Below are 14,390 nucleotides of genomic sequence, written 5' to 3'. Positions count from 1 at the left end.
CCTTGAAGTTCAACTTTCAGAGCGCAACTTGTTTTTTGAAGAAAAAAAAACAACTACCTTTTGTTGGAATTCACTTTTACTCCACTATTTGTGTCTCAATGTTCCCAGTAGGTACATTCATTGTTTTCCGGTCTCGATAAATGACTAGATCACTTTTTTTCTCTGTGCTAAAAAAAATTTAAGTTTACATTGGCCTGACTTTGTCGTTTCCTGTCTATCTCTCTCGGCCTCGGATCTCAGTGTATACATTTTGTAAAATTGATTTTAATTAAAAGTTTTTCAATACGACGAACCAACAATACAATAAATGGGCCGGAGCCTTCTGATTACATTTAGGCCACATAGAGCAGAAGAGCAGCATCACCATCATCAACCCACTCACAACAGGAAACTGCGCGAAGCATCCTATGGGTGGACTTTGCCTGAAGCTGTGTGAAACGGAAGTGAATGGACAGATACAGAGTAGAAAAATTAGAAAACATTCAACCTTCGTGTTTTCAGAGATCCTCCATTAATTGGAAGCCAATGTTGGCCACTCGGTACTGCACTACAAGTGAACAATGAAAATGTTCTTAGTAATTAAAAAACGCAAAACCAGTTTAGTAATTTTTAAAGCCCTTTAGAGATTGTGCTTAGACAAGAATGAGCACTGATATCTAATTGCTAAACCATTTGGGGAATGTCGATAAAGCCAGAAAAAATATCAATTTCGAAATTTTGAAAAATTTATCAAATATCCGAAAGATTAAAAGAGAAAAATACAAATTGTGGAACATGGAATAGGAGCTTTATGATAAGCTGCACATGAGTCTACAATATGAGCTGTATACTGCTCCTCCTTCCCCCATTAATTTCAATATGTATTTAAAAAAGTATGAAACAAGAGATGAATAATGAAAACTTACACATCCTTTTATAAAACAGCCAGCGAATCTATTATATCCACTGCGAAAAAATGTTGATTTTTTTTTCATTTGTAGGTATATCTGGTATTTTAAAATTGTCACTTTAAGAGCTCTTTACAGAATTTCTCGTTATAAATTGTAATTTTTTCAATGAAAATAATACACGGTGTTGAGAGATGTAAATATAAAAAAAAAATTAAGCTATCTTCATTTTTTTCTGAGCTTCTCAATATTAGCGCTCTGATATTTTATAATTTTTTCGGAAGTATTTTTTACTTTTCACCGATAAGGCAAATAAACTAATTAACAGACATAACTAACGGGCATTAAATGCTTCATTGGGGTATTTTACTGAATCGTGATTTGGAAATTTAGTATGTATTATTATTTCCAAATTTAAATACACAATATATAAAATCAACACTTTAAATATAAATTAAGTAGAAAATACGATTATCAAAATCAGTTTCTGAATATGAACCTAATTTTATTTGATTTGCTCTTGAATTCAAAGTTATCATTCAAAATTTTCAATTTTAATTGTACTATGTTATATAAATTATTTTAAAAAAAGTGATTAATCTTTTTTATTGTTCATGTAAGTACCTACACATAATTTCTATTTTTATTAAATAATTTTAAATTATAATTAAAAAATAATTAAATGAAGGGTTAATTCTGATAGTTAATACTTTTCTTTAGTGAAGAGTCTCGATCATTTGCAATTGACATCGCCAAGCTTCCAGATTCAGAATACCAAACTTTAAGCTAAATTTTAACTTATTTTCAATATTATTGTGTAGATGAGCTGAAAGCAGTATCGGTGTCTGTGACATAATTGCTGTAGATCTTGAAATCCAGGAGTGTTAGTTAAAATCACTAAGAGATCTTCTGACTGTTTAGATAGATTGCTTGTTGCCGAAAAAATAGTAGAATGATAAGGGGATCACGGTGCGCCTCTGGACCGTTATTATAAAAAAAATTGTCCATCAAATCCAAGTACGGGGCTCGATTCCTTAGGTCATTCTGCACCTCTGGGTAAATTTTAAAAAAAAATCCCTAGCAGAAAATCCGAGAAATCTTGATTTTAAGGTTTTTGTTGAGAAATTTCAAAATAATTCATATTCAAATTATTCAATATCATCAAAAAACCTCCAAAAACGTCAAAAAAGTGGTCCAAGTCATTTCCAACCAGTATGTATTTGTTGCCGTTGATAAAATTATGATTATTTACAACTGACTTAACTCTCCAAACATGGCTTAAGTGTATTATAAGTATGGTTTATTAGTGGTTTAAGGTTAAATAAATCTTGTAATCATCATTGGCTTGAAACTACCTACAAGCGAATGACCAGCGAAACAGTCGACCGGCACAAAAGCGGGGACACAAGTGGGCTTTGAAAAATCAAAAGGATTCAACTTCAAATTCTCAACGTCAATTTTTGTCCTCAAAATGGATGTTCACGAAAAGAACAGAAATTTGGTTTGCGTACTCTGCCTTTCTAAGACATCGTCGCTTCGACCGATAAGTGCAGGTATAAGAGTTGTTATTCGAAAATTTCTCCAAGATTTTGAATCCAGAGAAAATTTGTATCCGTCGGTCATTTGCGGAACATGTCGCGCGTCGTGTGGAGAGTTCAGCAAGGGAGGTACAAGGGTCCCCAGGATTCGAAGTTACAAGCTCGAAAATTCAATCCTCACGCGATCTCAAGGAATGTGCAAATGTGAGATTTGTGTTGCTGCCGGTATACATGAGGGCAGAAGCAACCTGCCTGGTTTTGAACCCAAGAAACTCAAGCGCGGAAGACCCAGGTCCAGTCCAGACACAGAAGACATTGATGGGTGTAAAGCGGTGGTAATTTGTAAAACTTGCTACAGTGAATACGGAAGAGGAAAAAGGCACCATTGCACTCAATCCACCCGAGCGTCGAATTTGAAAATCATTTTAATTTTGAATAATGGAGAGCCCTCGTCAAGCTCAGCGGATGCGGCAGTAGCTGACTATATGCGTTCAAAGCCAGATTCACCAGGTAAAACTATATTTTAAAATAATCACCTGCAGTGATGGTTTGAATCATTTGACTTATTTTTGAATCATTTGGTTATAACTTCTTTTGAAAACATTTTTCCATGAAATGATGTTCTAAACCTTAGTAGATACAGATCTAAGCTACAACTTTCTTGTATGTCATAAATATGTATCTTCAATGTGGTATGAATTGTAGGATTTAATCCAACCCGCTAATCCAAATGATTGTGATTACGATCATTGCTCAAAAATTTAAACTTTTCGATTTCTCATTCATAAGGCATAAGAGATACAGGTTTGTGTTGGTCACAAAAGTTGCAGCTAAGATCTAGTTCTACTAAAGTTTAGAACATCATTTCTGGGAAAAATGTTTTCAAAAGAAGTTATAAGCAAATGATTCAAAATTAAGTCAAATGATTCAAACCATCACTAATCACCTGATTTAAAAAATCCAAAAAAAAAAAAATATTTTATCCATCAAGATGGAAAATGTGTTCTGCGAAATCTTCGTGGAAGACCGTCTGTATTCGAGAAAGTTTCAACTTGTCCAGAACCTCCCAAAAAACTACGTGCAGATGATTTGTTTAAGGTCAAAGGCGAAAACAATCTAAGCATGAGGAAAACAATGGGTAATTAGTATTTTATTCATAACAATGGTTGTTTTATATAATCTATCTATTATCTAGGTGTGATTAAAAGTATTCGAGCTTCTGGAGTCGATATAGAATCTGGAGTGCGGTTGAAATTGATTGAAATGAACCGGCAGCTTAAAGACTTGTTTGATGTAGTTCAGTTGTCCAGCATCACAGGAAATGTAGCACCTTCGTCAGATCATGTTGTTGCATATTGCACTGATGTACCGGAACTCATTAACCGTATCAAACGTTCAAGACCACCTGTTGATGATTTTGTGGTGAAAATAGGAATTGATGGGGGTAGGAGCTTCTTCAAGATAACGTTATCTGTGATCTCTCCGCAAATGGAACATCTGGCTGGCTTCAAGGATGGCGGCGTGAAGAAGCTTTTCATCATTGCACTTTCACCAAATCTCGCTGAAAAGTATGACAATATTTCCCCCGTTTGGACGAAACTTCTCAAATTACACGAGCTCGAATACTTGGTTGCTGGGGACCTCAAGATTATAAATATTATAATTGGCATAATGGCCCACTCTTCGAAGAATCCATGTCCATACTGTGAGGCTTTAAAGAGCGAGCTCGGTGTAGCAAACGGAACCGCGAGAACCAAAGGAAGTATAAACGAAAATTGCACAAGAAAAAAGAAATTGAATGGAAAGAACTTCGCAAGCTGCGTGAATGCCCCGTTGGTCTCGGGTAGTGATGAAGACAAAATCGTGAACCTTTGCCCGCCTCCACCGTTACATATAACGCTTGGAATTATTAATACAATTTTTAAGTCACTTGAGAAGAAAGCACCAGACTGGGTAGACTTATGGGTGGAACAAGCACAGGTGAGACACCAACAGATGACGTACGGTTTCACCGGAAGAGCTTGCCACGCGCTATTGGATGCTACCAATTGTTTGGCAGACAACCCTGAACTTTCAGATTACGTTACGGTTGGTTGTTCTACTAAATAAACTTTACCAAGTTTTTAATAAATATTACGATTTTCAGGTTCTGAATAACTTCAAAAACGTGTATGCAAAATGCTTTTCCTTTAAACTCGAGCATGGGTTTGAGGAGGCTATTGCAGATTTTGCCAGCAGCTGGGAGAAGCTGAATCTTCCATTCACATCTAAATATCACATTACAAAGTACCATGTGGCGGATTTCTGTCGAGAAGCCGGAAGAGGACTTGGGCTTCACAATGAGCAAGCCTCCGAATCCGTACATGCTGATTTTGATGTGATTTGGCAGCGATATAAAGCTCCCAAATCATCAAAGGTTTATAACGACCGTTTGTTAAACTCTTTGATTGATTACACAGCAACCATATGTGTTAGTTTTGAGTTTTTAATATGTTCCATTCATTATTTTTAGTTGTATTGCTGTTTTATAGTTTACTTTTACTTTTTACTATTTCACTGTTTCCTTTTCCTACTAACCAATAAAAGCACCACTGATTTGAAATTCATTTTCCCCCATAACTTCACGGAAACAATAATTTAAACTAAACTTAAACCCCTAATAAACCATACTTATAATACACTTAAGCCATGTTTGGAGAGTTAAGTCAGTTGTAAATAATCATAATTTTATCAACGGCAACAAATACATACTGGTTGGAAATGACTTGGACCACTTTTTTGACGTTTTTGGAGGTTTTTTGATGATATTGAATAATTTGAATATGAATTATTTTGAAATTTCTCAACAAAAACCTTAAAATCAAGATTTCTCGGATTTTCTGCTAGGGATTTTTTTTAAAATTTACCCAGAGGTGCAGAATGACCTAAGGAATCGAGCCCCGTACTTGGATTTGATGGACAATTTTTTTTTATAATAACGGTCCAGAGGCGCACCGTGGGGATACTTTTAATTCACAAGGGAAAAATTAAAACCAAGGCAAACTGATTTTGGAAGATTTTTGCGTCCCAAAATCGATTTATTTGTCAGATTTTGTCTCTCCGTTCTTACTTTCTGGCATTTAATAATTTTGAAACTAAGCAATTTAGAGTGAAATCGATCAATGATAATTGATGAAGTAACTTAATTACCTACATGAAAAGCAAAAAAATATGTAAAATCTTTTCATTATCCTTTATTCATTCAACGAAACAGAATCAAGGGAAGAATGCCAAAAAGTAACAAGTGACCGGAAATAAGAGCTGATCAAAAAAACACAAATTTGCATTTAGTGCTCCTAAATAAGTCGAAACCAGTTTTCAAATTCTTTGCACCTCGGAAAATTTGAATTTTTTTTCCTCGTATCATAATTTCAAATGCAGATTTTGGGTTCTGGAGATGAATTTGAATCTCTATCGCCAATAGCAATTCCTTCATATTGAAACAGCTTTTATAAATACTTTTTTTTGTTCCTTTTTGGTTCTAAAAACTCATAGGGAACGCAAAGTCATAATACGTAATCTCTTTTTTCGATTTATTGTTGCTGAAATCTCTTGAGAAGATTTTTTTAAATTTAAACTCTTATTATGAATATTTTATATTCGATTTAAGTTTGGCAGTATTTTTATTTTTTTCATGGTCATCCATAAATAATATGAATGTTTGATGTGATACATTTCATATAGAATTAAATTAAATCCGACCTGAAATTTAAATTTTTGTTTTTGTATTGCATTATATAGGTTATTAATTTTAAGTTTATAATTCATATTTGAATAGTGGAAAAGTGAGAGTGAAAAAAACTCACAAAAGAGAATCTTTACTGTGATAAAGAACCTGAATTCTTATTTTGCAATAAGTCATGAAATCCTTGTAAACGCAAGTGAAAATAGCGCCGCTTCAGATTTTAAAATGAGGTTAGCATTAAACATCTGATATGACCTTATAAAGTTCAAAAATTCTCAATAAACCAGCTGTAAACAAAAGAAAAAAAACAGAATTTTAAATTCAAATTTATATTTTAATTTCAAATATATGTATTAGCTTTTTATTCTTAAAGTAAAGTTTTATTAGAATGATTTTTCCTGATTCTGAATTGATAATTTTCCTTCGATTTAATAAATATTTTGAAACACAAAACAAATCATAATGGGAAGCATTTCGCTGCTCAACACTTCTCAAAAATGAATTAAATGCGGCATGAACGCTTATTGTTTATAACGGTTAAATCTATTTAGTGAAATATTGATGACTAAAAGACAAAAAGAAAAATTAGAAAATTAGACGGTCAATTAAAGTCATACGTTTCTTAAATGCCTACTGGAAAAATTGATCACTCGGATGGATTATTTGGCTAAAATTTAAATTTAAAATGTTTTTTTTTACTTCTTAGAACGACCAAGATCTGTTAATCCATTAAACATGGTAGAAATTTATAAAAATAAAGAAATTCGAAAAACACATGGTTCCGTACGTTTATAGTTTAATTATTTTTTTTTTATTGTTTCCTTCTAAATCTGTATTGTAAATCAATGCAATTTGTAAAATCTATAAAAATTAATTTCAATAAAATTCAAAACAGAATCAAGAATTTAGAAGCTTTGAATTTGAAGCAAATATAAAATTTATTACGATTTGCTCGTGTTAATTAGGGCATATGAGGGAAATTGTTAGTGACAATTTAAAAAAAAAAAAGCTGTCCTACATTTCATCAATAGCAAATTCAAAATCAACGCTTTTTGTTGAGTTACTTATCAACAGAAGTTATTTGGTATAATTCAGTCCAAGGAATCGCGAGTTACAGCTGCTTGAGTTTGGTGGATCGACTTTTTTCAATATTGAGCCATTCTGCTAAGAAAAGATCCAACTTTTTATAGAAATTCGAGCTTTTGTGGGTTTTTTATAACGTTTTTTTTGCCGCTTGGGGGGTTTATCGGGGTGATAGAACCGCGCCTGTCCTTTACCAACACTGTTGGTGTAAAAATATTTTTCGAACAGTTACCAAATTTTTACAAATAAATGTTTCTATAATTCGGTTACAAGTCTAGGCTAAAATGCCTCAAAATGTAAAACTACCTTTTTAATCTCGTTTCCATATGCTGAAATATAATTGTTTTGCATCACATGTTTCTTAATTTCAAAATTTCATCCGTCTAAACATTTATTTCTATGGTAGTAGAATTTTATGAGGTTTTTTACCCCTGAATGTATGCAACATCCTTATGCTTTTTCTTTAAAAACATTTTTGACAGCAACAAATTAAAATGCAAACAAAACCAAAAATTACTACAATTGGTGGTTTATGACATGACAAATGATATTTTATGACATCACAAATATATCAAAAACTAAAAAATTTCAACCGTTTTAATTAAAATTTTCAATGAAAAAAATTTTTTTTGGAACTTACCCCATTTTATTAGGGGAAAATCGCATGTTTTTGTAAATTTAAAAATAACTGATGAAACCAATCATTTTTCTGACTACTTCAATATGATTTTCTATCAGCCTTTAAATTTTTGATGCATAAGCGGTTTGATTATCTATGGACATTAAGTTTTTAAAAGCCAATAAGGTTGAAAAGTGATGCATGATGCCCCAGTTGACGGTACCGTAATCCGGGGTAAGATTGAACACTTTTTTTTTCAATATTTTTCGATTATTTTTTCTGTTAAGGGGAATGTGGCATGTTTCATATTTTTAAAACCAGTACTAAACTCCTATGAACGAAAACATTGTTGACTACTTTCAATTTAATTTAAAAATCGATTTCATCTTTGTTTAGAATTTGATGCTTTGGGGTAACATTGATCAGTTTCTATTTTGACGGTTTTATCGAGTTTTCTCGATCATAAAGGATACAAAACACCTTTATAATATTTGCAAATGCTAGTTTATTAATTGCTAAGGCAATGCGGAACCAACTCAAATGATATAAAATTAATCATGAAACTCTACAAAATTGAAGACAACACTTTCGGTAGCTCAAAGATAAGGCTATGATCATTTAGTATCCGGGCACTTTATTTCGGTGATAGCTACGTTAATAGAGCTCGAATATGCAAAACTTTTGTAGCGTTTTGTTGGTTATGAAAAGGACTATTTTTCCTGATTTTTGATTTTTAAGTTAACATGTGTTTAAGATATTTACAATGCAAAAAGACATGATAAAAATAATATTGCACAAATTTCCTCCTTTTACGCATTTTGCGCCTCAAAAATTCTTCATTTTTTGACTTGAAAGCTCATGAACTGTTGATTTTTTCTGATTTTTTTTTCGGACCAAATGGTTAAGAAGTATAAGGAGCACTCTAGAATCCACACGAAGTTCAAACCAACCATCGGAGTGCAACCCTTGATCTTAAATATGGTAAAAAGCCTATGGTTATTGGGGATAACTGAATGCAGACTCCTTAAATAATGCAAAAAATCCATTTCCGGAAGGCAAAAAGTGTTGCCTGACTAGTAGACACCAAGTAAATAACTAATAACGATCAGTTCCAAAGATCGCAATCTGTGCATCCGGTTTTAACGCAATATGACAGATGTGTTCTGATGGACTAAAAAATTTATGTTAAAACCGGATTTAAGAGATCAAATTCTTCGAGATGCCTACTCATGAACAGGTTCCAACCAGATTCCAATTGCTTTTTCCAGGTGAGTTTGTGTAAAATATCATGATTTTGCAAAGGTTTTGCTTCTGTGGTAAAAAAAATAAATCAATGCATGACTGAAAAAAGTGTGCAAAGATAAAAAAGAGATTTTATGAAAAAGTTAGAGCATTTCTTGAAATCATTGATGATTTTTTTTATATTTTTAAATTAAATGTCATATTCACACCTTCATTTCCTCCATAGAAAGATTTTCGATCAAATGAATAGTTTTTAAAATACACACTAGACTGCCCCAAATTTGTATGGGAAATTCAAAACCTGTGAAATGCTATACGCTGCAGGCTAAAATTGATCCTGGGCTTAGTACAAGATATCATGCCAAATTTGGGCCAGATCGGACCACGAGAAGGGGTCGCTCAACGAGCCTGAAGTTTGTATCGGATTTTGAGACATTTTGTTCGAGAGGAACATGAAAACCCAGTTTCCGTCAATAACTTTTGTCTCCTTCGACCGATTTCTTTCAAAAACGGGTTTTCTTAAAGCCTGAACTATGACAAATATTTCATCTGAAAGTTGCATGTCATTTAGAGTTAAGATAAAAAAGTTATTAAGCTTCAAAAATTGGCTAACTTTTTTAAGGATGATATTCATCACTGTTTTAATGAGGCGACTAAATGTCCGACCAGAACACTCAATGTGCACTCAATACCACCGTTAAAAAGTAAGCCCATTTTTGAAGCTTTATTTTTTTTTTTTATCTTAACTCTTATCGAAATGCAGTCTTCGGATGAAATATTTTTCATAGTTTAGGCTTTAAGAAAACCCGTCTTTGAAAGAAATCGGCCGACGGAAACCAAAACTATTGATGAAAAACTGTTTTTTGATAAGCATCACAATTCGTCCAGTCATGTTTTTAAGCCCCTGTGGTTATGCAATTTTTTTAAATTGTCACGCATTTCTCTGCCCAGCTTCTTTCCGAACGAACAAGTGAATATCATCCAAACTCAAATATTAGAAAAACATTAAAAATTGCAATCGAACGCAACAACAATGGTTAAAGTCGGTCATTATTTGACGAAACGGCATGCATTTCACACCGAGTGTTCTGGTCAGACATTTAGTCGCCTCATTAAAACAGTGATGAATATCACCCTTAAAAAAGTTAGCCAATTTTTGAAGCTGAATAACTTTTTTATCTTAACTCTAAATGACATGCAATCTTCAGATGAAATATTTGTCATGACTTAGGCTTTAAGAATACCCATTTTTGAAAGAAATCGGTCGAAGGAGACAAAAGTTATTGACGGAAAACTGGTTATTCATGTTCCTCTCGAACAAAATGTCTCAAAATCCCATACAAACTTCAAACTCGTTGAGCGACCCCTTCCCGTGGTCCGATCTGGCCCAAATTTGGCATGAGATCTTGTACTGAGCCAAGGATCAATTGTAGCCTGCAACGTTTAACTTTTTCAAAAGTCGGGTCATTTGGGGCAGTCTAATACACACGTTTGTAATTTTTTTACCGAAATCCTAACATGTGTAAGTTGTTAAACTGTTCGGTAATTTTTTCGGTAAAAAATAAACGAACATCGGTAAATGAAGAATCGATTTACCGATGTTCGTTTATTTTTTACCGAAAAAATTACCGAACAGTTTAACGATTTACACATGTTAGGATTTCGGCAAAAAAAATTACCGAACTCGGTAATTTTCGTTTACTGTGTAGCCTTATCCAAATTTGTAGCTTTTGTTCCAGTGAATTCTGAGATCTACAATGCTGAATTTCGGTGATTCTGTGTCAGATTTTTTCGCAGTTAAAAAAACCACATCTCGGTCTTTAATGTCGAATAACTATTAAAATTAAAAGATGGGCTATAGTGCTAATTTTAATATTACTTATAAAATTTTAAGTACCGTAAAACGGGGTAACATTGATCACCGGGGTAGCTTTGATCAACATGGAATTGTGCCAAATAATCATCAATAACTAAGTCTATAGTTTGAATTTTTGAAAACTGTCTTCTACGTTTGTAAGCCTATTAATTGAGTATTAAATAAGAAAAATTTGGTTTGTATTTGAAATTTGTTTTCTGTTAGTAAAATTGTTATTTCAAAATTATAAAATATCTATTTTTCCAAGGCTCGCAAATAAACAGCTCTCCTGATGATACCAAAAAGCATTTAGAAGCAAACGGGTTGTTTAATGTGAAAGAACAACTTTTTTTCTTTGTATAGGTATAGTTATAGGGCAAGTTTTATAGTCATTTAATGATAAATTTTTTATGTTTAAAAATAAAGTACGTTTTCCTAGAGTAAGCCCGTATTGGAAAAATGAATAGGAACCCTATCAAATGGTTAACTTTGAAGAAAAAAAGGAAATGGTAATAGTGGGTGGGCCTAGGAGAACGTGTGAAGGTAAAATTTCATTTGTATTTTGTAGCTCAAACTATTTAGCAATTGATTTAACTTTTGCCCCTAAATGTATGCAGCATGATTGATTTTTTTTTTTCGATTATAAATGTTTTGAAAAGAAAACGTTAAAAACAAGGTAAAATTGATGAACAAGCATTTGTAACTATTATGATGATGTTTTGTATCCTTTTTGATCAAGAAAACTCGATAAAACGGTCAAAATAGAGACTGATCAATGTCACCCCCAAAGCATCAAATTCTGAACAGAGGGTAAATCGATTTTTAAATCAAATTTAAAGTAGTCTTATAAATTTCTGCAACCATGTTTTACGTTCATAGGAGCCCAGTACTGGTTTTAAAAATATAAAACATGCCACATTCCCCTTAACAGAAAGAATAATCGAAAAATATTGAAAAAAGTGATCAATATTACCCCGGATTACGGTACACAAATAAATTAAATTTATCTTTTATTCAATTCCCTAGATCTTCGCACAGTTCCCCTTTAATTTTTTCCTTCAATCTTTACCGGGTTTGATGGGGTTTCTAGCCTTTTGTCCAAGACTGGATTTCTCTTGGAAAATGTCTCAATTTTTTAAATATAAAAAAATTACCTCAAAATACAACAAAAACTACACCATAACTTTTAAGGGAGAATGGAGATACTTGATCCCCTTTTCTTATTTTCATCATATCTTTTTGGAAAAAATTTGCATCTCGCTGTCGTTTGCGTTTTCTGACAGCGTGCAATTTCAAGTTTATATACTTCAAAAGTTAGAACGATACATGAATCCGTAAATGAATAAGAAGCATTTCGCGAGACGAAAAAAAAGTGATATTTTTTTAAGTTAAAGGAGACTTGATCCGTAGACTATTTTTTGCCATATTAGTTCTCATTTCACAGTTTATAAATATCATACAAAGATAATTCTAAAATTTTATCTACTACGCTACAGTCATTGTATACTTTAAGGCGCAGTTTATTGTCTTCGAACCACATATTGTAAAAAATTTCAAACAAAGTTCATAACTTGAAAATTTTTTTTTTAATTTATTAACATAATAGCATTGTTCTTTTGTTCTATTTAACACATTTGCCTAGAACATTTGAAATTTTTACGCATGAATTTTGACAAAATGCCAAAAATGACAAAAATGACAAAAATGACAAAAATGCCAAAAATGACAAAAATGACAAAAATGACAAAAATGACAAAAATGACAAAAATGACAAAAATGACAAAAATGACAAAAATGACAAAAATGACAAAAATGACAAAAATGACAAAAATGACAAAAATGACAAAAATGACAAAAATGACAAAAATGACAAAAATGACAAAAATGACAAAAATGACAAAAATGACAAAAATGACAAAAATGACAAAAATGACAAAAATGACAAAAATGACAAAAATGACAAAAATGACAAAAATGACAAAAATGACAAAAATGACAAAAATGACAAAAATGACAAAAATGACAAAAATGACAAAAACGACAAAAATGACAAAAATCACAAAAATGACAAAAATGACAAAAATGACAAAAATGACAAAAATGACAAAAATGACAAAAATGACAAAAATGACAAAAATGACAAAAATGACAAAAATGACAAAAATGACAAAAATGACAAAAATGACAAAAATGACAAAAATGACAAAAATGACAAAAATTACAAAAATTACAAAAATTACAAAAATTACAAAAATTACAAAAATTACAAAAATTACAAAAATGACAAAAATGACAAAAGTGACAAAAATGATAAAAATGATAAAAATGACAAAAGTGACAAAAGTGACAAAAATGACCAAAATGACAAAAATGACAAAAAAAAACATAAATAAATTAAATTTTTTTTTAAAGTTTGACAATTTTGCCTTTTTTAAAGTATTTTTATATCAGAAACGACAAAACTGGAAAATGAGATAAAAAAGGTAAAATAGAGCGAAATTCCAGATCCGTTTAAATTATTGTTTCAAGACAATTCGACTATATTTTTTGCGGTATTGTTTTTTCATTGAAGTTCTACAGGCTTAAGAATATTGTCTTGAAAATGACATATTTACTGTTTGCCGAATGTTTTGGATTTTTCAATCTCAATGATTTCATTCCACTTAACAACTTTGTTGAAGTCCTGAAAATAATTTGATTTATGTTTAAAAGAACTTTTTGTTTACCTTATCGAGCAAGAAAAATATATAAATTCACAGTCATTTTACAATTCTTGTTTTTTATTGAAATTTTGTTATTAATTTGAAAACTTTAAATAATCTATTTTTAAATTTTTAACATGAATCTTAAAAAAGCAGCGCTTTCAAATCAATAAGTGGTAAAGCAATGAATGAGCAAATAGATATAGGTACCATAACTGGGGTATACTGGGGGAACTTTGATCACCGGAGAAACATGAAATACTGTTTTCTACAGGCTGACAACGTGAAAATGATACACTTTTTTATTACATCAAACTCAATCCATTTTTTTTTGTTCTGTTTGGAATCAATTTCAATATCATCTATTAGTAAAATTACAAACTTATACTTGAGTTCAAATTTTTCACCTTGGTGTTTGATAACGCCTTGTTGACACCAGGCTTCGGATTCATTTGAGAGCAAACACCCACGGAGCTAAAATCTGCTCTCACTCTTTAAGCGGCGTGAAGGAATGAGAAGGAGTGACCATTTGCCTCGAAGATGTCATGCTCCTAGGGAGTTCTTTTTACCTCTCGCTCCGCTCTTAAAAGATAAATGAGCGCTCTTCGGGAGCGCTCCCTAGGAGGACGCTTCAAGACAAACGTTATGAGCTGGGAATCTGGCTGGTTCGTGTTCGTTTATTTTGGTTTGCGCCGGCGGTGTCATTTGGAAATGATTTAATATGAATAACGAAAGGTAGG

At 32.1% G+C, this 14,390-nt stretch overlaps 1 protein-coding gene across 1 annotated transcript; it reads left to right on the top strand.

The window, feature by feature from the left end:
- Positions 1-3,408: 3,408 nt before the first annotated feature.
- On the top strand, positions 3,409-5,705 carry LOC129741396 (uncharacterized). The gene is made up of 3 exons (XM_055733119.1): positions 3,409-4,513; positions 4,572-4,895; positions 5,679-5,705. Exons 1-3 carry the CDS (start codon positions 3,689-3,691, stop codon positions 5,703-5,705), a joined length of 1,176 nt encoding a protein of 391 aa, XP_055589094.1. The 5' UTR covers positions 3,409-3,688.
- Positions 5,706-14,390: the final 8,685 nt, after the last annotated feature.

This window comes from Uranotaenia lowii, chromosome 2 (genome assembly GCF_029784155.1).
Source record: "Uranotaenia lowii strain MFRU-FL chromosome 2, ASM2978415v1, whole genome shotgun sequence".
NCBI classification, from domain to species: Eukaryota; Metazoa; Arthropoda; class Insecta; order Diptera; family Culicidae; genus Uranotaenia; species Uranotaenia lowii.
Note: the sequence above shows the minus strand (reverse complement) of the source record. Positions and strands in the feature narration are given on the sequence as shown.